Below are 25,249 nucleotides of genomic sequence, written 5' to 3' on the forward strand. Positions count from 1 at the left end.
TACATTGTAACATGACAACATGGGAGACATTTCAGGGGAGAATACATTGTAACATGACAACATGGGGACATTTCGGGGGGGAAAAACATTGTAACATGACAACATGGGGGACATTTCAGGGGGGAATACATTGTAACATGACAACATGGGGGAAATTTCAGGGGGGAATACATTGTAACATGACAACATGGGGGACATTTCAGGGGGGAATACATTGTAACATGACAACATGGGGGACATTTCATGGGGGGAATACATTGTAACATGACAACATGGGGGACATTTCAGGGGAGGAATACATTGTAACATGACAACATGGAGGACATTTCAGGGGGGATACATTGTAACATGACAACATGGGGGACATTTCAGGGAGGAATACATTGTAACATGACAACATGGGGGACATTTCAGGGGGGGATACATTGTAACATGACAACATGGGGGACATTTCAGGGGGGGATACATTGTAACATGACAACATGGGGGACATTTCAGGGAGGAATACATTGTAACATGACAACATGGGGGACATTTCAGGGAGGAATACATTGTAACATGACAACATGGGGGACATTTCAGGGGGGGATACATTGTAACATGACAAAATGGGGAACATTTCAGGGGGGGATACATTGTAACATGACAACATGGGGGACATTTCAGGGGGGGATACATTGTAACGTGACAACATGGGGGACATTTCAGGGGGAATACATTGTAACATGACAACATGGGGGACATTTCAGGGGAGGAATACATTGTAACATGACAACATGGGGGACATTTCAGGGGAGGAATACATTGTAACATGACAACATGGGGGACATTTCAGGGGGGGATACATTGTAACATGACAACATGGGGGACATTTCAGGGGGGAATACATTGTAACATGACAACATGGGGGACATTTCAGGGGGGGATACATTGTAACATGACAACATGGGGGACATTTCAGGGGGGGATACATTGTAACGTGACAACATGGGGGACATTTCAGGGGGGGATACATTGTAACATGACAACATGGGGGATATTTCAAGGGAGATGAAGACTTTTTCAAGGCGCTGTATGTGGGAAGATTTGTTACATCTGAGGACAGCCACCTCACTGGGTATATGTTGGGGTTTACAATCACTTTAAGGAGTATTTTCTGAGAACTATGTATCATCCTCCTCCTATCCAGTCACCAGTCATAGATATTTGGGTATTGGCAATCATTCCTCCTCCATTCTGCGCTCTCATTGATGTCATGTCTTCTTCCTCTACAGGAGCCCCAAGTACAAAGACCTGTTTGCGGTGGGCCACGGATCCTGTAAGTGTCTTCTTTGTTGGTAGGATGAATGAATGGCGGGATGGTGGAGGTGATGGGGGACACATTGCTGTCACAGAGACCATTGGGGGGGGTTTATTAAAAGTGTATGTTACCCCAAAAACTAAGATTTCATGTAGGTCTATATAAATCTAGCCTGTAATACCACAGTGGCTAAATCGTTAGCACTTCCACCTGGCAGTACTCGGGTTGTTGGTTCAAATCCCAACCACAGCACCACCTGCCTGGAGTTTGCATGTTCTCCCTGTGCCTGCGTGGGTTTTCTCCAGGTACTCCGGTTTCCTCTAACACTGCAAAGACATGCTGGTAGGTGAATTGGCTCCTGTCTAAATTGTCCCTAGTATGTGTATGTATGAATGTGAGTTAGGGACCTTAGATTGTACGCTCCTCGGGGGCGGGGACTGATGTGAATGTACAATATATATGTAAAGTGCTGCGTAAATTGATGGCGCTATATAAGTACCTGAAATAATATTTAATATTTTCTGTTGGTGCAAAATATCTGATGATCCTGCCGGTCCCCCTTGGTTCAGGTTTCAATCTGACCACGCCAGAGACATTAGCATATCCCAGCTGGCGTGGTCAGTTTGCATCTGCTCGGGTTTCAGGACTGATCTGTATCTCCTGTAGTCAGTTACCCCTCCCAGCTCTGCCCTGCCCTGCACTGTCTATGTACTGAACACGCTACAGATCTGTGACATCCTGTACACTCTAGTAGTACGCCGAGGATCACCCAGACGGTCAGGGCTCCCAGCACACCCCTAGCTATTCAGAAAATGATAGGCGTGGAGTGTCCAGGGATGTCAGTCATTCCTTTAGCTCCGCCTTCATCACTAGTGTGTTTCCTAGTCTCCAAGGAGCGATCACAATTAAAACACAGAGAAAGGTGTTTAGAGGCATTTTAACAGATTTGGGGAACAATCTTTGTCTTTACTGATGTGCAGACATTTACACATTAAAGTGCTTGTAAACCCCTGAAATGAAAAATGAACAAAGCATATCCTTCTATAGTGTGTACTTGCCTATGTCTGTAGCACCTGGAGTGGATCTTGGCTGCTTTGTCCTTCCTCTGCTATCTGCATGAGTTACCTCTGACAGTTCTTCTGGACACTAAGCAATTCTGTAAGATGGCGCTGCCCACCCTCTCCTGCAGCACACATCCTGTGATTGATAGCCTCAGCTGTGCCTGTTTCCCAATGAGACTGTGTAGAGTGGGGTGTGTCCATTCCCTCCACTCATGTCTCAGATTCCACTCAGCTGTGTTCTATGTGTGACATCAAATCCCCACCCCCTGCTAGCTGAAAAATACCCTTTGATCCATGTACTTTGAATGGCTGTAGAGGAAAGAGGGCTACAGATAAAAAGGTACAACCTATGTAGAGAGATTTGTTTCATCTCTGTGTACTATCTCTCTTCACTGGATATATGTGAGGGTTTACAACCACTTTAAGACTGTAAGGTTTCTTTCACATGGGTGGCCAGGACAGGTGACTGAACCACGTTTGTACCGCCCCCCTCTACTGTTCACCTAATGTATAAAATACAGCCATAGGAGGCTGTTCACATGCCAAGCAGAGCATCGCAGGTTTGGCAAATTTAACATGGCATGCCTTGTCAGCCGGGACCTTCTGTCAAACTCGACCATTCATCGGAGGGGGGGGGGGGGGGCTGCACAGCAACTACAAGCCGTATATTGTACATTGTGGTGCATTAGCCCCAATATACAGCACCTTGAAAAAGTCTTCCTGCCTCAAGAGGCAGGGGGGATACATTGTAACATGACAACATGGGGGGCATTACAGGGGGGATACATTGTAACATGACAACATGGGGGGCATTACAGGGGGGATACATTGTAACATGACAACATGGGGACATTTCAGGGGGGAATACATTGTAACATGACAACATGGGGGACATTTCAGGGGGGATACATTGTAACATGACAACATGGGGGACATTTCAGGGGGGATACATTGTAACATGACAACATGGGGGACATTTCAGGGGGGGGATACATTGTAACATGACAACATGGGGGACATTTCAGGGGGGATACATTGTAACATGACAACATGGGGGACATTTCAGGGGGAATACATTGTAACATGACAACATGGGGGACATTTCAGGGGGGAATACATTGTAACTTGACAACATGGGGGACATTTCAGGGGGGAATACATTGTAACATGACAACATGGGGGACATTTCAGGGGGAATACACTGTAACATGACAACATGGGGGACATTTCAGGGGGGATACATTGTAACATGACAACATGGGGGACATTTCAGGGGGGATACATTGTAACATGACAACATGGGGGGGATACATTGTAACATGACAACATGGGGGACATTTCAGGGGGGAATACATTGTAACATGACAACATGGGGGACATTTCAGGGGGAAATACATTGTAACATGACAACATGGGGGACATTTCAGGGGGAAATACATTGGAACATGACAACATGGGGGACATTTCAGGGGGGATACATTGTAACATGACAACATGGGGGACATTTCAGGGGGGAATACATTGGAACATGACAACATGGGGACATTTCAGGGGGGAATACATTGTAACATGACAACATGGGGGACATTTCAGGGGGGAATACATTGTAACATGACAACATGGGGGACATTTCAGGGGGAATACATTGTAACATGACAACATGGGGGACATTTCAGGGGGGGATACATTGTAACATGACAACATGGGGGACATTTCAGGGGGGGATACATTGTAACATGACAACACGGGGGACATTTCAGGGGGGGATACATTGTAACATGACAACATGGGGGACATTTCAGGGGGGGATACATTGTAACATGACAACATGGGGGACATTTCAGGGGGAATACATTGTAACATGACAACATGGGGGACATTTCAGGGGGGAATACATTGTAACATGACAACATGGGGGACATTTCAGGGGGGAATACATTGGAACATGACAACATGGGGGACATTTCAGGGGGATACATTGTAACATGACAACATGGGGACATTTCAGGGGGGATACATTGTAACATGACAACATGGGGGACATTTCAGGGGGGAATACATTGTAACATGACAACATGGGGGACATTTCAGGGGGAATACATTGTAACATGACAACATGGGGGACATTTCAGGGGGGGATACATTGTAACATGACAACATGGGGACATTTCAGGGGGGGATACATTGTAACATGACAACATGGGGGACATTTCAGGGGGGAATACATTGTAACATGACAACATGGGGGACATTTCAGGGGGGAATACATTGTAACATGATAACATGGGGGACATTTCAGGGGGAGGAAGACTTTTTCAGGGCACTGTATATTCTCATTTGGCAAAATAAACAGCACAGAATACAGGCATTCAGAAGGTGATAGGATCTCCTCCTGAACTTGGGACAGTGGCAGCTTAGCCACATTGTGAAAAGCGATCCACTGCATATTGCCTTATAAAGCATTGGCTGGTGTGACCCTAATCTAAATCCTTATAGATACTTTAAAGAATAATTCACCTCTTGAACATATTACATCTGTATTTATTTCACCTGCAAAAATATGTGCATGGATCATTTTTTGGTGAACATATTAAGAGCTGGGAGAGGGGATTTGGCAGAAGGGCCAGAGAGGGGATTGGGCAGAAGGGCCGGAGAGGGGATTGGGCAGAAGGGCCGGAGAGGGGATTGGGCAGAAGGGCCGGAGAGGGGATTGGGCAGAAGGGCCGGAGAGGGGATTGGGCAGAAGGGCCGGAGAGGGGATTGGGCAGAAGGGTCGCAGAGGGGATTGGGCAGATTTGCCGGAGAGGGGATTGGGCAGAAGAGCCGAAGAGGGGATTGGGCAGAGGTGCCGGAGTGGGGATTGGGCAGATTTACCAGAGAGGGGATTGGGCAGAGGGGCCGGAGAGGGGATTGTGCAGAAGGGCCGGAGAGGGGATTGGGCAGAAGGGCCGGAGAGGGGATTGGGCAGATTTACCGGAGTGGGGATTGGGCAGATTTACCGGAGAGGGGATTGGGTAGAGGTGCCGGAGAAGGGATTGGGCAGAAGGGCTGGAGTGGGGATTGGGCAGATTTACCGGAGAGGGGATTGGGCAGAGGGGCCGGAGTGGGGATTGGGCAGATTTACCGGAGAGGGGATTGGGCAGAGGGGCCGGAGTGGGGATTGGGCAGAAGGGCCAGAGAGGGGATTGGGCAGATTTACCGAGAGGGGATTGGGCAGAGGGGCCGGAGTGGGGATTGGGCAGAAGGGCCAGAGAGGGGATTGGGCAGATTTACCGGAGAGGGGATTGGGCAGAGGGGCCGGAGTGGGGATTGGGCAGAAGGGCCAGAGAGGGGATTGGGCAGATTTACCGGAGAGGGGATTGGGCAGAGGGGCCGGAGTGGGGATTGGGCAGAAGGGCCAGAGAGGGGATTGGGCAGATTTACCGGAGAGGGGATTGGGCAGAGGGGCCGGAGTGGGGATTGGGCAGAAGGGCCGGAGAGGGGATTGGGCAGATTTACCGGAGAGGGGATTGGGCAGAAGGGCCGGAGAGGGGATTGGGCAGATTTACCGGAGAGGGGATTGGGCAGAAGGGCCGGAGTGGGGATTGGGCAGAAGGGCCGGAGAGGGGATTGGGCAGAAGGGCCGGAGTGGGGATTGGGCAGAAGGGCGGAGAGGGGATTGGGCAGAAGGGCCAGAGTGGGGATTGGGCAGAAGGACCAGAGAGGGGATTGGGCAGAAGGGCCGGAGAGGGGATTGGGCAGAAGGGCCGGAGAGGGGATTGGGCAGAGGGGCCGGAGAGGGGATTGGGCAGAAGGGCCGGAGTGTAGTCAGCCAACAGAACTGCTCACAGCTTGAAGAATTCCTCCCTCTAGTGGTCAGATTGAGCATTACTCCAGGTTGAGTATTCAGGATTGAATTTCCGCTTTGCAGCCAGGTTGGGATATCTCCTGCTTTATATTTGTATCATGTTTCCATTCACATAGCATAACCTAAACAAATATTTAAACTGCTGCATACATGCTCTTTTCTGACAAATCCAGAGTTGAGTTTTTCCCTCCTACGTGATGTTAAAGCAATATTAAACCCCAAAACGAACATTTATTATATTGCAGCGTTCCAATTTTTAGGTATGGAGGCTGCATTAGTTTTCCTTTTTAGGGCTTCTGTACTTTATTTTTCGTCTGGTGATCTGGCCAGTAAGCCTGTTGTTTTTCAAAAGAACAAGCTGCTTTGCAGGTGTATTAGTTACAGGGATGAGACAAACCACTTTCCACTGCCTGGGGTGCTTACAATGATCAGTTTTTATTTATTCAGGAAAAAAACGTTATAATCAGTTTCACCAACAGTTTTTTTTCCTTTTGGGATAATGTATTAGCTTGAGTTTAGTTTCAATTTGTTAGTGTATCTGAATCTCCTAGTACATCTAACACGCACTTCCCCCACAGACTGACAATGCTGCTGTCCAAAGGTGCCCCCTGTGCTCCTTCCTCCAGAGTGGTCTGTTGTTTTTCAAAAGATCAAGCTGCCCTGCAGATGTATCAGTTACAGGGATGAGACAAACCACATTCCACTGACTGGGGTGCTTACAATGAGTAGTTTTTATTTATTCACGAAAATTTTTTATAATCAGTTACACCCAGGGGCAGACTGACCATTCAAGCACTCGGGCACTGCCCGGGGGCCCGGGCTCAGTAGGGGGCCCCATGAGATGCCCATGGTACCTATCATTGGCTTTTTCATAGGCTTGTTTGGGTGTGGGTGAGGACACAGGGGCCCCATGATCCCCTATTGCCCGGGGGCCCCATGAGTTGTCAGTCCGCCCCTGGTTACACCAACAGTTTGTTTTCCTTTTGGGATAAAGTATTAGCTGGAGTTCAGTTTCAATTTGTTAGTGTATCTAAATCTGCTAATACATCTAACATGCCCTTCCCCCCCAGACTGACAATGCTGCTGTGCAAAGGTGCCCCCTGTGCTCCTTCCTCCAGAGTGGGGGCGCTCTGATACAGGAGGTGTGTTACTGGCCAGATCACCAGGTGAAAGCAGAGGGGAAAAAAAGCCTAAAAAAAAAGAAAATGAATGCAGCCGCCACATCTAATGATTAGGAAGCTGTAATATATTAGATTTTTGGGTTTAATAATGCTTTAATGAGGGGGCTGGTGAGTTATGTTTACCTTTATTAACCCTGTCTGTACTGTGCTGGTAGATCTCATTATCAGTTGTAAACTAGATGTGAACACTGCCTGTCCTAAAGATTTCAGGGCTTAGATTTTGTATTGTTTGTTAATGAGAGAAACTGTCCCTCCACTTTTACAAATGTTCAGAGTAGCTTTTGCAAGTCCTCATCCATGCAAACCACTATAAAGGCAGGAAATGGTTTTTAAAAAACATTTTTATTAGATGATTAATGACTTCCTCTGTCACTGTCCTGTGCTCACTGCATGTCTGCCAGAACAGCCAATTACAATGCAGGACTTACTACTAAGGACCCACAAAACAACTAGAAGTGGATCAAGAAAACTCAAAGAATTGGTGCAAAGAAAAAAAAAAACATTTCTAATACCTTGAGAAAATCCTCTACAAAAAAAAATGGATTATGGTAGAATGGAGGCACTGGAATTGTCACCGTCGGTATCCACAGATGAGACAATGTAAGAGATACAGGAGCGTACCTGAGGGTGCATGGAGAGGCAGGTGTCATGGAGGTGCTCAGGGCTTGACTTCGGATAATCTGGGATCACTGGGTGACACAGGAGAGCACAGGGGTCACGGAGTCATTTGAGGACTAGAAGAAACAGTTACATATTATTATTATTATACATTTATATAGCTCTGACATATACCGCAGTGCTGTACAGAGATCACTGAGCCAGTCACATCAGTCTCTGTACAGAGGAGCTTACACTCTAATGTCCCCTCCCCCACAGTCACATCAGTCTCTGTACAGAGGAGCTTACACTCTAATGTCCCCTCCCCCACAGTCACATCAGTCTCTGCACCAGAGGAGCTGACACTCTAATGTCTTCTCCCACACAGTCACATCAGTCTCTGTACAGAGGAGCTTACACTCTAATGTCCCCTCCCCCACAGTCACATCAGTCTCTGTACAGAGGAGCTTACACTCTAATGTCCCCTCCCCCACAGTCACATCAGTCTCTGCACCAGAGGAGCTGACACTCTAATGTCTTCTCCCACACAGTCACATCAGTCTCTGTACAGAGGAGCTTACACTCTAATGTCCCCTCCCCCACAGTCACATCAGTCTCTGTACAGAGGAGCTTACACTCTAATATCCCCTCCCCCACAGTCACATCAGTCTCTGTACAGAGGAGCTTACACTCTAATGTCCTCTCCCCCACAGTCATATCAGTCTCTGTACAGAGAAGCTTACACTCTAATGTCCCCTCCCCCACAGTCACATCAGTCTCTGTACAGAGGAGCTTACACTCTAATGCCCCCCCCCCACAGTCACATCAGTCTCTGTAACAGAGGAGCTTACACTCTAATGTCCCCTCCCCCACAGTCTCCCATCAGGCTCTGTACAGAGGAGCTTACACTCTAATGTCCCCTCCCTCACAGTCCCATCAGTCTCTGTACAGAGGAGCTTACACTCTAATGTCCCCTCCCCCCCAGTAACATCAGTCTCTGTACAGAGGAGCTTACACTCTAATGTCCCCTCCCCCACAGTCACATCAGGCTCTGTACAGAGGAGCTTACACTCTAATGTCCCCTCCCCCCCAGTAACAGGCTCTGTACAGAGGAGCTTACACTCTAATGTCCCCTCCCCCACAGTCCCATCAGGCTCTATACAGAGGAGCTTACACTCTAATGTCCCCTCCCCCCCAGTAACAGGCTCTGTACAGAGGAGCTTACACTCTAATGCCCCCTCCCCCACAGTTTCATCAGTCTGTACAGAGGAGCTTGCTGGAACATGGACATGGTTGTAGTGTGTACAGTTGTCCACTAGATGTCAGTGTTGTGTTGTATTATCCGTTCCATTCATAGTGCACAGAGCTGACTCTTCTACCCCTCCATCCGATCCCCCCAGAAATGGTTTGTTCCATATTCCAGGGTAGCCCGCAGAGCAATCCAAATCATTTTATGCTACTAGGCCAATTGTCCATCCAGAGCGGCTGATTCCATTTATTCCAAACCACCTGTGGATGTTTCAGGCTTGTTGGCCATCATCAGTGCAGGTCATGGACGCCATAGGAGGGCTTGGGAAGCGGCAGGTATAACCAGACAGGATATGGTGAGAGAAAGTATCTACAAAGGTGAAAAAGTAATGACACTCTATGCAAATTGTTGACTTTTACCACATATTTGAACAGGCAGACATCAGATCTTCATTCAAATAGTGTTTATTCCTTTTTTTCTCTTTTTTTTGCCCGCCCCCTCCCCTTCCCTCCTCCCTCATCAACATGCTAATGAGATTTTTAAATAAAACCTTTTCATTTTCTCTGTATACCATATTTTAAACACAGTGATGACATCACTGGGTCTCTGTGCTTCTCTATGCAATGCAGGCAGATCATGGCTGGTGGGAGGGGCCGGCAGGGTTCTTTACATAGCTTCCTAAAAACATCACAGCACCCTGCGTCAGTACTCCTCTGAAGAGCACTCAGTGATGTGCGGTTGCTGTGGGTCAGGGTATTCTATGGTCCAATAGAGGTATGCTGTGGTGTGATAAGTGTTCTCTCCCCTCACAGATGACTTCATGAAGCAGACGCGGGGGATGCTGCTCCTCTACACCTTGAAGAACCCCTCCTTCCCGGAATACATCTTCAGCACAGAGAGCGGAGTCATGTGTCTGGACATCCATAAAGAACACCCGTACCTGGTGGCCGTGGGCTTCTATGATGGGAACGTGGCCATCTTCAACCTGAAATCCAGCAGCCCCCAGCCAAAGTACATGAGCTCGGCCAAGTCCGGCAAGCACACCGACCCTGTGTGGCAGGTCAGTGTCCAATTATACTCTCTGTACTAATCACAGGGGGGGTGTTTCCTATTGGCTACAGATGGGAGATGGTTCACGTCATGTGACTTGCATTAGAGTGCGGAGGATTGCAGGATTCTGCGTTCTGACATCCACAGGCCACCCCACCCAGGACGGGGACAAGGACCATCAAGAAAGTGTGCCCCCCTCCTGTGAGCTGACTACAGCAGAAGGATAGGTTGCAGCTCCTCGCCTCCTACTGAAGCACCCAACATGGCCGCCTCTTTTGCCTACCCCTCAGCCCAGTGCCATATCCTCTAGATGTCCCCAGACCAGCTATACACCATCCAATGTTACAGGTGTATATGGAAGACATTGGATGGTGTATAGCTGGTCTGGGGACATCTCTGGGATATGGCAATGGGCTGAGGGGTAGGCAGAAGAAGCGACCATGTTGGGTGCTTCAGTAGGAGGCGAGGAGCTGCAACCTATGCTTCTGAAGTAGTCAACTCACAGGAGAGGGGTACACTTTCTCAGTGGTCCTTGTCCCCATACTGGGCATAATGGTGCTTGTCAGAGCTCAGAATCCTGCAGATCCATTAAGTGTGCCCCCCTCCTGTGAGCTGACTACAGCAGAAGGATAGGTTGCAGCTCATCGCCTCCTACTGAAGCACCCAACATGGCCGCCTCTTCTGCCTACCCCTCAGCCCATTGCCATATCCCAGAGATGTCCCCAGACCAGCTATACACCATCCAATGTTACAGGTGTATATGGAAGACATTGGATGGTGTATAGCTGGTCTGGGGACATCTCTGGGATATGGCACTGGGCTGAGGGGTAGGCAGAAGAAGCGGCCATGTTGGGTGCTTCAGTAGGAGGCGAGGAGCTGCAACCTATGCTTCTGAAGTAGTCAACTCATAGGAGAGGGGTACACTTTCTTGATGGACCTGCAGGATTCTGTGCTCTGACAAGCACCATTATGCCCAGTATGGGGACAAGTACCATTAAGAAAGTGTGCCCCTCTCCTATGAGTTGACTACTTTAGAAGCATATGTTGCAGCTTCTCAATTCCTGCTAAAGCACCCAACATGGCCGCCTCTTCTGCCTACCCCTCAGCCCATTGCCACACCCCGTAGATGTCCCCAGACCAGCTATACACCATCCAATGTTACAGGTGTATATGGCAGACATTGGATGGTGTATAGCTAGTCTGGGGACATCTACAGGGTATGGCAATGGGCTGAGGGGTAGGCAGAAGAAGCGGCCATGTTGGGTGCTTCAGTAGGAGGTGAGGAGCTGCAACCTATGCTTCTGAAGTAGTCAACTCATAGGAGAGGAGCACACTTTCTTAATGGACCTGCAGGATTCTGTGCTCTGACAAGCACCATGATGCCCAGTATGGGGACAAAGACCATTATGCCCAGTATGGGGACAAGGTCCATTAAGAAAGTGTGCCCCTCTCCTATGAGTTGACTACTTCAGAAGCATAGGTTGCAGCTCCTCGCCTCCTACTGAAGCACCCAACATGGCCGCCTCTTCTGCCTACCCCTCAGCCCAGTGCCATATCCCCTAGATGTCCCCAGACCAGCTATACGCCATCCAGTGTTGCAGATGTATATGGCAGACATTGGATGGTGTATAGCTAGTCTGGGGACATCTATGGGATATGGCACTGGGCTGAGGGGTAGGCAGAAGAGGCGGCCATGTTGGGTGCTTCAGTAGGAGGCGAGGAGCTGCAACCTATGCTTCTGCCTACCCCTCAGCCCAGTGCCATATCCCCTAGATGTCCCCAGACCAGCTATACACCATCCAATGTCTGCAATATACACCTGTAACATGCACGTCCAACCCCCCCAACCTCCACCATCTTGAGACCTTTACCTGGCAACGTCCTTTGTATTGAGATACTGGTGGATACAGTACTCCAGTAGAAGTCCACAGATGACTACAGGCTGCATGTGGTCTGGAGGCTGCATGTGGCCCTGAGGCACCTATTCTGTGGCCGTCTTGGCCCCTGCAGACAGTAGTCTATGTTTTCCATACCTAGGTGCTGGCTCAAGCCAGCAAAATATTCTTTACAACCCCGCTTCTCCTTGGAACACAGTATGGTGAGTGAGCATTGTCACCTTTAGAGCAGGTTCACACCAGTGTGCTTCAGTTTGGCCACAGCATTATTGCATGTGCGGTTTACCCGCGGTTTTAGGTGTGCTCCCATTGACTTGTATTAGACTGTGTGTATTCAAAGTCCCGCAGGCTGCATCCTTAATGCACTTTCAGAAAAGGCAAGGTCTGATAGAAGTCAATGGAAACGCACCTAAAACTGTGGGTAAACCGCACATGCAATGGCGCTGCAGTGAACTCGCTCGAAGACAGAAAGTGTGTTATTGGCTGGATCACCAGGAGAAAATACAAAAAAAAATTCCTGAATAAAGAAAAGCCGGCCACTACATCATATTACTGATAGGCTGTAATATATTCCATGTTGTTCTCGGATAGACAGTGCATTCAGAAAGTATTCAGACCCCTTCACTTTTTTCAATGCTGCTATTTTGCAGCCTGATCCTACAGTTGTTTAAATTCATTTTCTTTTCTCATCTACACTCTGTACCCCATAATGATAAAGTGAAAACACAATAGAAAAGTTTGCAAATATATGAAAACGGTAAACTGAAATATCACATTTGCAGAAGTATTCAGACCCTTTGCAACAACACCTGAAATTTAGCTCAGGCACCTCCCATTTCTCTTGACCATTGCTGAGATGTTTCTACACCTCCATTGGAGTCCACCTGGGGTAGAATACATTGATTGGACATGATTTGGAAAGGCTCTCTATAAAAAGCCTCACAGCTGACAATGCATACTGTATCTGAGCAAAAGCCTTGAGGTCAAAGGAGCTGCCTGCATAGCTCAGAGACAGGATTATTGCAAGGAACAGATCTGGATAAAGCTACAAAGAAAAAAAATCTGCTTCACTGAAGCTTCCCAAGAGCACAGCGACCTCCATAATGTCTCAAAAAAGTTGGGACAGGACAACAAAAACTGACAGGGTAGGTGGTGCTGACAAGGAAAAGCTGGAAGAACATTTAGCAACTAATGAGGTTTATTGGCAACAGGTCTGTAACATGATATGGGTATGAAAAGAGCATCTTAGAGAGTCAGAGTGTCTTAGAAATAAAGGTTCATCAATCTAAATCACAGTATAAAATTGTCGAAGAATTTCAGAATAATGTTCCCCAATGTAAATACATCATCATCTACAGTACAGAATATCAAAGGATTGAAAGAATCTGGGGAAATCTCTGTGCGCAAGGGGCAAAGCCAAAATCCTCTGGGCCCTCTGATGGAACTGCATTAAAAACAGACGTGATTCTGTGATGGACATCAGTGCATGGGCTCAGGAATACTAACTATGTAACTATGATGACTTCCTGCTTGAAGATGTCAAATCTACACTTCATCTGCTGTAACCACTTCCCGACTGGCTGTTGTATATAAACGGCCAGACGGTGGCAGTGCAGATTTGGGTCGCCATTTAAAAATGGCCGCCCCCTGCTTGTGCACACTCCCTGGGAGCACGAAGCACCGCGATCCGGTGCCCACTGTGTCCTCTGACACCGATCGTCGTACGGGACCTCTGTGAGAGGTCCCGATCATGTGATCACTGATTGGCCAATCAGTGATCACATGTAGAGTAGTAAGCAAGATGTCACTTTTGACATCATTGCTTACTACGTGTGAAATCTGTGAATGATCACAGAGATCACATGGTACAGGGCTATTCACAACAGCCTTGTACCATGTGACAAGCTGTGACCAATCACAGCTCACATAGTATTTATCAATGGCTGCAAGAATGCAGCCAGAGAGAAGGAGAAATGATTGCTTTTACAGCCTTTATGGGTGTAAAAGCAATCAGTGTAAAAAAAGAAACATTTTCATCACCTCCTACAAGTAGTACAGTGTCACCATGGTGACAATGTACTGCTAGGGGGACTGTATGTAAAAAAAAAAACATAAATAATAATATAAACAAATAAAATAAAAATGTTTAAAAATTATAATTTTTGGTTATAAACTAATTTTGTTTTGTTTGTTTTTTACTAAAAAGATAACGAAATAAATTTTGGCCAAGATTTATGATGAAATATTATTTATTTGCAAAATTTTATAAGAAAAATACTTTTTTTCAAAAGTTTTGGACATTTTCATTTATATAGTAAAAAAAAATAAAAATCCCAGTGGTGAATAAATACCACCAAAATAAAGCTTTATCTGTCTCAAAAAAATGCTAAAAAATGTCATATGGGTACAGTGTTGCATGACCGCGCAATTGTCATTCAAAGTGTGATAGCGCTGAAAGCTGAAAACTGGCCTGGACTGGAAGGAGGGGAAAGTGTCCGGACTGGAAGGGGGAGAAAGTGTCCGGACTGGAAGGGGGTGAAAGTGTCCGGACTGGAAGGGGGAGAAAGTGTCCGGACTGGAAGGGGGGGAAAGTGTCCGGACTGGAAGGGGGGGAAAGTGTCCGGACTGGAAGGGGGTGAAAGTGTCCGGACTGGAAGGGGGTGAAAGTGTCCGGACTGGAAGGGGGGAAAAGCGTCCGGACTGGAAGGGGGTGAAAGTGTCCGGACTGGAAGGGGGGGAAAGTGTCCGGACTGGAAGGGGGTGAAAGTGTCCGGACTGGAAGGGGGGAAAAGTGTCCGGACTGGAAGGGGGAGAAAGTGTCCGGACTGGAAGGGGGGAAAAGCGTCCGGACTGGAAGGGGGGGAAAGTGTCCGGACTGGAAGGGGGGGAAAGCGTCCGGACTGGAAGGGGGGAAAAGCGTCCGGACTGGAAGGGGGAGAAAGTGTCCGGACTGGAAGGGGGTGAAAGTGTCCGGACTGGAAGGGGGTGAAAGTGTCCGGACTGGAAGGGGGTGAAAGTGTCCGGACTGGAAGGGGGAGAAAGTGTCCGGACTGGAAGGGGGGGAAAGTGTCCGGACTGGAAGGGGGGGAAAGTGTCCGGACTGGAAGGGGGAGAAAGTGTCCGGACTGGAAGGGGGGGAAAGTGTCCGGACTGGAAGGGGGGGAAAGTGTCCGGACTGGAAGGGGGTGAAAGTGTCCGGACTGGAAGGGGGGAAAAGCGTCCGGACTGGAAGGGGGTGAAAGTGTCCGGACTGGAAGGGGGGGAAAGTGTCCGGACTGGAAGGGGGGGAAAGTGTCCGGACTGGAAGGGGGTGAAAGTGTCCGGACTGGAAGGGGGGAAAAGCGTCCGGGCTGGAAGGGGGTGAAAGTGTCCGGACTGGAAGGGGGGAAAAGCGTCCGGACTGGAAGGGGGGGAAAGTGTCCGGACTGGAAGGGGGTGAAAGTGTCCGGACTGGAAGGGGGGAAAAGCGTCCGGACTGGAAGGGGGTGAAAGTGTCCGGACTGGAAGGGGGGGAAAGCGTCCGGACTGGAAGGGGGGGAAAGCGTCCGGACTGGAAGGGGGGGAAAGCGTCCGGACTGGAAGGGGGGGAAAGCGTCCGGACTGGAAGGGGGGGAAAGCGTCCGGACTGGAAGGGGGAGAAAGCGTCCGGACTGGAAGGGGGGAAAAGCGTCCGGACTGGAAGGGGGGGAAAGCGTCCGGACTGGAAGGGGGGGAAAGCGTCCGGACTGGAAGGGGGGGAAAGCGTCCGGACTGGAAGGGGGGGAAAGCGTCCGGACTGGAAGGGGGGGAAAGCGTCCGGACTGGAAGGAGGGGAAAGTGTACGGACTGGAAGGGGGGGAAAGCGTCCGGACTGGAAGGGGGGGAAAGCGTCCGGACTGGAAGGAGGGGAAAGTGTACGGACTGGAAGGGGGTGAAAGTGTCCGGACTGGAAGGAGGGGAAAGCGTCCGGACTGGAAGGAGGGGAAAGTGTCCGGACTGGAAGGAGGGGAAAGTGTACGGACTGGAAGAGGGTGAAAGTGTACGGACTGGAAGGGGGTGAAAGTGTCCGGACTGGAAGGGGGTGAAAGTGTCCGGACTGGAAGTGGTTAAAAATGAAGGTTTTGGAGACGATTAGCATGCTTGGCATGGAGTTGGTGTTTCTGGGCGGGGGGGGGGGGGGCTGCGTTCTGTGATCGTAGTGATGTTGGGGGACGGAGCAGAGAAATGGCCTTTTTGTTAGATATGATTAATATTCATTAAGGAATGAAAAACCTATCTCACAGATTAATGTGAATGAGTGAGCGCCGTCCTGCTCCTGGCAGATGTAACATGCCGAGCGCTGTCTGTATTATCTCTGCTGGGCTGTGTATTCACGTCATCAGCACAGGCGCCGTACTGCTTAATGAGATCCATTCACAACTGCAGGCCCAAGGGAGGAAGATCCATGTACTGCTCTGACACTCTGCAGAGTTTGTGTTTTATTTATTTATTATTTATTATTTCAGGTACTTATATAGCGCCATCAATGTACGCAGCACTTTACATATATTGTACATTCACATCAGGCCCCGCCCCCGAGGAGCGTACAATCTAAGGTCCCTAACTCACATTCATACATACACATACTAGGGACAATTTAGACAGGAGCCAATTCACCTACCAGCATGTCTTTGGAGTGTGGGAGGAAACCGGAGCACCCAGAGGAAACCCACGCAGGCACAGGGAGAACATGCAAAACTCCAGGCAGGTGGTGCCGTGGTTGGGATTCAAACCAACGACCTGAGTACTGCCAGGTGGAAGTGCTGACCATTTAGCCACTGTGCTGCCCAGTGTTTTCATCCCTTTCTTCACAAACTCCAGAGACTGTATAGCAGTTGAGGACAATTGATTAGTTATAGGAAGTGTGGCCCCTAATATCGCCAAAGGGCCTCACAATAAATTTAGTCAATGTAAAGTGGCCTAAGGCTCACAAAGACTGCAGACAGACTACAGGAGATGGTCAGAGACTGCAGACACGCTACAGGAGACGGTCAGAGACTGCAGACATGCTACAGGAGACGGTCAGAGACTGCAGACATGCTACAGGAGATGGTTAGAGATTGCAGACATGCTACAGGAGATGATCGAAGATTGCAGACACGCTACAGGAGATGGTTAGAGACTGCAGACACGCTACAGGAGATGGTTAGAGACTGCAGATATGCTACAGGAGACGGTCAGAGACTGCAGACATGCTACAGGAGACGGTCAGAGACTGCAGACATGCTACAGGAGACGGTCAGAGACTGCAAACATACTACAGGAGACGGTCAGAGACTGCAGACATACTACAGGAGATGGTTGAAGATTACAGACATGCTACAGGAGATGGTTAGAGATTGCAGACATGCTACAGGAGATGATCGAAGATTGCAGACACGCTACAGGAGATGGTTAGAGACTGCAGATATGCTGCAGGAGATGGTCACAGACTGGAGACATACTACAGGAGATGGTCAGAGACTGCAGACATGCTACAGGAGATGGTCAGAGACTTTAGACACACTACAGGAGATGGTCAGAGACTGCAGGCATACTACAGGAGATGGTCAGAGACTGCGGACACAGTACAGGAGATGGTCAGAGACTGCAGGCATACTACAGGAGATGGTCAGAGACTGCGGACACAGTACAGGAGATGGTCAGAGATTGCAGACATGCTACAGGAGATGATCGAAGATTGCAGACATGCTACTGAAGATGGTCAGAGACTGCAGACATAATACAGGAGAAGGTCAGATACTATAAGAAATGGTTAGAGCCTGTGGACATTTTAAACGACATCGAACATACTGAAAATTTTTGTGTGAATGTTTGTTTGAAAACCTCCGAGTCTACGGCCATGTAGCAGTTTTCACAAATGGCGGTACATGCAAAGTACAGATGCACTTTCAGGCCAACGATGTGACACACACAACTGTTTGGAGAGACGCGTCTCCTGTCCACCATCTTCCCAGCCCCTCCTCACCATCTCTTATAAAGGACGTTTTGGAGACCATTAGAACCTCAGCTCCATCCATCAGACATGACAACTCCTCAGCACTCTGATGGCGGAGGAATGTTTCCTGATGAATGGCGGAGAACTTATCCAGATGCTGGTGGAGCTCCATGATCCTCTCATTGGTATTCTGCTCTGCTCTGGAAGCTTAGTGACTTCATTGTGCCACCTTGTTGGGAAATGGATTTTTATTGATTTTCTCCTTCTTCGTAGAATGTCTTTAATCAGATAAATATTACTAGCCGGGATGGAAATATCCACTTTAAAAGGGAGAAGACAGGACAAGTGCTGTGATGGCCATTTTTGGGTCAGGAGAAGACAGGACATTGCTGACTTGTTCGAAAATAGTACTTTCTAAGGTCCATTCTGAACTTTCCTCCTCTAGTTTGAGGTCATGTCCCCGTGTTCTTGATCTTTGGCTCGTATTGAAAAAACTGCCCTTCTGAACCTTGTTCACACTCTTAGACCACCATGATGTGGCCCCATACAGCCTACCTGCTCTGACCAATATTCCAGCAATGCCAAGTCAAGTTCCATGTTACTAATACCTCTAGTATTATCAACTCAATGTTACACCTTTGTGTCCCCAGTAAAAAGACTTCCCTTACCCAGCAAACGTTCAGTTAGATCACATTAAAGCCCCTTACACACGGGGCCATCCAACTGCAGTGCATCCCTCCTCATGTCTTATGGTGCCCAAGAGGGACAGGTTCTTCATCCAGCCCTGCTGCAGGAAGCCTGTCAAAGTCTATGGCAGGCTGCAACTGGGTGGAGCTAAACGTCAGGAGGGATGCACTGCAACTAGGCAGCCCCATGGGGCCCTAATAGAACAAGACCTAGTAGAGAGCCTTTTGGTACCACTTGTGGCTGATCTCTGTCCTCCGTGATCCCCATTTACAAACACAATACTGAATGCTGCCACTAGGACAGCGCACTCCTCTGTGGTCCTCCACACTATACGTCTCAACCTCATACCCTCCACACTATACAGCTCACCCCCATACCCTCCACACTATACGTCTCAACCTCATACCCTCCACACTATACAACTCACCCCCATACCCTCCACACTATACAGCTCACCCCCATACCCTCCACACTATACAGCTCACCCCCGTACCCTCCACACTATACAGCTCACCCCCATACCCTCCACACTATACAGCTCACCCCTGTACCCTCCACACAATACAGCTCACCCCCATACCCTCCACACTATACAGCTCACCCCCATACCCTCCACACTATACAGCTCACCCCCATACCCTCCACACTATACAGCTCACCCCCATACCCTCCACACTATACAGCTCACCCCCATACCCTCCACACTATACAGCTCACCCCCAAACCCTCTACACTATACAGCTCACCCCCATACCCTCCACACTATACAGCTCACCCCCATACCCTCCACACTATACAGCTCACCCCCATACCCTCCACACTATACGTCTCACCCCCATACCCTCCACACTATACAGCTCACCCCCATACCCTCCACACAATACAGCTCACCCCCATACCCTCCACACTATACAGCTCACCCCCATACCCTCCACACTATACAGCTCACCCCCATACCCTCCACACTATACGTCTCACCCCCATACCCCCCACACTATACGTCTCAACCTCATACCCTCCACACTATACAGCTCACCCCCATACCCTCCACACTATACAGCTCACCCCCGTACCCTCCACACTATACAGCTCACCCCCATACCCTCCACACTATACAGCTCACCCCCATACCCTCCACACCATACAGCTCACCACCATACCCTCCACACTATACAGCTCACCACCATACCCTCCACACTATACAGCTCACCACCGTACCCTCCACACTATACAGCTCACCCCCGTACCCTCCACACTATACAGCTCACCCCCATACCCTCCACACTATACGTCTCAACCTCATACCCTCCACACTATACAGCTCACCCCCATACCCTCCACACTATACAGCTCACCCCCGTACCCTCCACACTATACAGCTCACCCCCGTACCCTCCACACTATACAGCTCACCCCCGTACCCTCCACACTATACAGCTCACCCCCATACCCTCCACACTATACAGCTCACCCCCATACCCTCCACACTATACAGCTCACCACCATACCCTCCACACTATACAGCTCACCCCCATACCCTCCACACTATACAGCTCACCACCATACCCTCCACACTATACGTCTCACCCCCATACCCCCCACACTATACGTCTCAACCTCATACCCTCCACACTATACAGCTCACCCCCATACCCTCCACACTATACAGCTCACCCCCATACCCTCCACACTATACAGCTCACCACCATACCCTCCACACTATACGTCTCATCCCCATACCCCCCACACTATACGTCTCACCTCATACCCTCCACACTATACAGCTCACCCCCATACTCTCCACACAATACAGCTCACCCCCATACCCTCCACGCTATACATCTCACCCCCATACCCTCCACGCTATACATCTCACCCCCATACCCTCCACGCTATACAGCTCACCCCCGTACCCTCCACACTATACAGCTCACCCCCGTACCCTCCACACTATACAGCTCACCCCCGTACCGTCCACACAATACAGCTCACCCCCGTACCCTCCACACAATACAGCTCACCCCCGTACCTTCCACACTATACAGCTCACCCCCGTACCCTCCACACTATACAGCTCACCCCCGTACCCTCCACACTATACAGCTCACCCCCGTGCCCTCCACACAATACAGCTCACCCCCATACCCTCCACATTATACATCTCACCTCTCCTCCACACTATACATTCCACCCATCCACACTATATGTCTCACCCCCCATACCCTCCACACTATACAGCTCACCACCATGCCCTCCACACTATACATCTCTCCCCTGTACCCTCCACACTATACAGCTCACCCCCGTACCCTCCACACTATACAACTCACCCCCGTACCCTCCACACTATACAGCTCACCACCATGCCCTCCACACTATACATCTCTCCCCTGTACCCTCCACACTAAACAGCTTACCCCCGTACCCTCCACACTATACAGCTCACCCCCGTACCCTCCACACTATACAGCTCACCCCCGTACCCTCCACACTATACAACTCACCCCCGTACCCTCCACACTATACAACTCACCCCCGTACCCTCCACACTATACAGCTCACCCCTGTACCCTCCACACTATACAGCTCTCCCCTGTACCCTCCACACTATACAGCTCACCCCCATACCCTCCACACTATACAGCTCACCTCTCCTCCACACTATACAGTTCACCCCTGTACCCTCCACACTATACAACTCACCCCCGTACCCTCCACACTATACAGCTCACCTCTCCTCCACACTATACATCCCACCCATCCACACTATATGTCTCACCCCCCTACACTCCACACTATACAGCTCACTTCCATACCCTCCACACTATACGTCTCTCCCCTGTACCCTCCACACTACACATCCCACTCCTCCAAACTATACATCCCACCCCTCCATTTCTCCACACTATATGTCTTACCCCCCTATACCCTCCACACAGCTCAACCCCATACCCTCCACACTATACAGCTCACCCCCATACCCTCCACACAATACGTCTCTCCCCTGTACCCTCCACACTATACATCCCACCCCTCCACTCCTCCACACTATATGTCTCACCCCTCCATACCCTCTACACTATACAGCTCACCCCCATACCCTCCACACTATATGTCTCACCCCCCCATAATTCATACATCCCACCCCTCCATTCCTCCACACTATATGTCTCACCCCCCCCCGTACCCTCTACACTATACATCTCACCTCTCCTCCACACTATACATCCCATCCCTCCACACTATATGTCTCACCCCCCATACCCTCCACACTATACATCTCACCTCTCCTCCACATTATACATCCCACCCCTCCACAATATGTGTCTCACCCCTCCATCTTCCTTTTTAGGTGAAATGGCAGAAGGACGATCTGGACAAGAATATGAATTTCTTCTCTGTGTCTTCTGATGGGCGAGTTGTGTCCTGGACTTTAATAAAGGTAAGTAGTGAATACAAAGATTCAGTGTGCATTGTAATAAGAAAGATACATTGCAATAAGAAAGATACATTGTAATAGTCAAACAAGGACTTACCGATCAGTCCCCATACACAGAGGACATGCAGCCTTGGTTCATGGGGTCCTGGCGTGTAGCTTTGGGCGGAGGGCACATATGTCCCATTCAGCCACACAGTCTACCTGTCCTACTCTATGAGAAGATTACAGCTGCTGCGGCTGGACGGTGCGTCTAGCAGTGACAACTTTTATTGTAATATGCTCCATGGGGCAAATGCTCAGAACTGAAGACATCCCGCCGTCCGTGTGCACATGCTGCCCTAACTGTCACTAGCGATAGGTATGCATGGGGCCCTATTACTTGAGACATTTTACCACCTATACAGGCGGCTTCATCATTCCATGGACTGAAAAGATATTCCTGACGGTGAGCATTAGTGGTGGTGGAATGTTTCCAGGAAAAACACAGAAGTCACGTTTGATGTATTAATAGCGGATACCTCTGGACTGGAGGAAAGAAAACAGACAAAAATAGACAGTACTCAAAGCTGAAATTCATGGAAACCAATAAATACACAGATGAAATACATAGATGGGAGCGGTGTGGCCTGCCAAAGGAGAGTGGCAATCTGCCACGAGCTGGCAGTGGTTGTGCGTGTGCACAGAGACCTCAACATGTGAACATTTGTGCTGCCGGTCTGTACCAGGTCCTAGATAAATTGAAGACGCCAGTAGGGGATATACGCACGTGCCCTCATTTTGGTGGTGGGCTAGAGAAGCGGGGGAAGCCAAATGCGTTTAGCCCCACCTTAATGATGTATTCCTGAATATAGAGTTACCTAAATTTGTAAGTTTTCTATCTGTCCAGAGTTACCGGCTGTAGATAGTACAGGGTAACCAGAGTGGTCCTATACTCCGTACTAGTATGTATGTGAAAGATGTCTGATACAAATCGGATTCAATTAGTCTAGAGCAGTGCTCTCCAAACTGCTGCCTGCGAGCTTGATGTGGCCCTTTGCTTGCCTTTATCTGGCCCTTGGGGCAAAATGCCATCCACTGACACCAATGATGGGACATTATTCCTTCTACTGACAACAATGATGGGACATTATTCCTTCTACTGACAACAATGATGGGTCACTATTCCTCCCTTTGATACCAGTGATGGGGCACTATTCCTCCCACTGATACGAATGATGGGGCACTATTCCTCCCACTGACACCAATGATGGGACACTATTCCTCCCACTGATACCGATGATGGGGCACTATTCCTCCCACTGATACCAATGATGGGGCACTATTCCTCCACTGATACCAATGATGGGGCACTATTCCTCCCACTGATACCAGTGATGGGGCACTATTCCTCCCACTGATACCAATGATGGGGCACTATTCCTCCCACTGACACCAATGATGGGACACTATTCCTCCCACTGACACCAATGATGGGACACTATTCCTCCCACTGATACCAATGATGGGGCACTATTCCTCCCACTGACACCAATGATGGGGCACTATTCCTCCCACTGATACCAATGATGGGGCACTATTCCTCCCACTGATACCAGTGATGGGGCACTATTCCACCCACTGATGCCAATGATGGGGCACTATTCCTCCCACTGACACCAATGATGGGACACTATTCCTCCCACTGATACCAATGATGGGGCACTATTCCTCCCACTGATCCCAATGATGGGACACTATTCCTCCCACTGACACCAATGATGGGGCACTATTCCTCCCACTGATCCCAATGATGGGACACTATTCCTCCCACTGACACCAATGATGGGACACTATTCCTCCCACTGACACCAATGATGGGGCACTATTCCTCCCATCGACACCAATGATGGAGCACTATTCCTCCCACTGACACCAATGACGGGGCACTATTCCTCCCACTGATACCAATGATGGGACACTATTCCTCCAACTGATACCAATGATGGGGCACTATTCCTCCCACTGACACCAATGACGGGGCACTATTCCTCCCACTGATACCAATGATGGGACACTATTCCTCCACTGATACCAATGATGGGGCACTATTCCTCCCACTGATACCAATGATGGGGCACTATTCCTCCACTGACACCAATGATGGGACACTATTCCTCCCACTGACACCAATGATGGGGCACTATTCCTCCCACTGATACCAATGATGGGGCACTATTCCTCCCACTGACACCAATGATGGGGCACTATTCCTCCCACTGATACCATTGATGGGGCACTATTCCTCCCACTGATACCAATGATGAGGCACTATTCCTCCCACTGACACCAATGATGGGACACTATTCCTCCCACTGATACCAATGATGAGGCACTATTCCTCCCACTGACACCAATGATGGGACACTATTCCTCCCACTGATACCAATGATGGGGCACTATTCCTCCCACTGATCCCAATGATGGGACACTATTCCTCCCACTGACACCAATGATGGGGCACTATTCCTCCCACTGATCCCAATGATGGGACACTATTCCTCCCACTGACACCAATGATGGGGCACTATTCCTCCCACTGATACCAATGATGGGGCACTATTCCTCCCACTGATACCAATGATGGGGCACTATTCCTCCCACTGACACCAATGATGGGGCACTATTCCTCCCACTGACACCAATGATGGGGCACTATTCCTCCCACTGATACCAATGATGGGGCACTATTCCTCCCACTGATACCAATGATGGGGCACTATTCCTCCCACTGATACCAATGATTGGACACTATTCCTCCCACTGACACCAATGATGGGGCACTATTCCTCCCACTGACACCAATGATGGGGCACTATTCCTCCCATCGACACCAATGATGGGGCACTATTCCTCCCATTGACACTAATGACGGGGCACTATTCCTCCCACTGATACCAATGATGGGACACTATTCCTCCCACTGATACCAATGATGGGACACTATTCCT

The 25,249-nt window shown here is 49.3% G+C and overlaps 1 protein-coding gene across 1 annotated transcript in view; it reads left to right on the top strand.

The window, feature by feature from the left end:
* The first annotated feature begins 1,271 nt into the window (after positions 1-1,271).
* LOC149434592 (dynein axonemal intermediate chain 1-like) overlaps positions 1,272-25,249 on the top strand; it is a 187,017-nt gene continuing 163,039 nt past the window's right edge. The window contains exons 1-3 of the mRNA XM_089663603.1: positions 1,272-1,318; positions 10,048-10,295; positions 22,176-22,265. Coding sequence (XP_089519729.1) covers positions 10,056-10,295; positions 22,176-22,265 — 330 coding nt within the window. The 5' untranslated portion in view covers positions 1,272-1,318; positions 10,048-10,055. The remainder of the gene's footprint in view (positions 1,319-10,047; positions 10,296-22,175; positions 22,266-25,249) is intronic.

The sequence above is a fragment of the Staurois parvus genome, unplaced genomic scaffold (assembly GCF_062004578.1).
Source record: "Staurois parvus isolate SC_StPar_1 unplaced genomic scaffold, SC_StPar_1.0 ptg001729l, whole genome shotgun sequence".
NCBI classification, from domain to species: Eukaryota; Metazoa; Chordata; class Amphibia; order Anura; family Ranidae; genus Staurois; species Staurois parvus.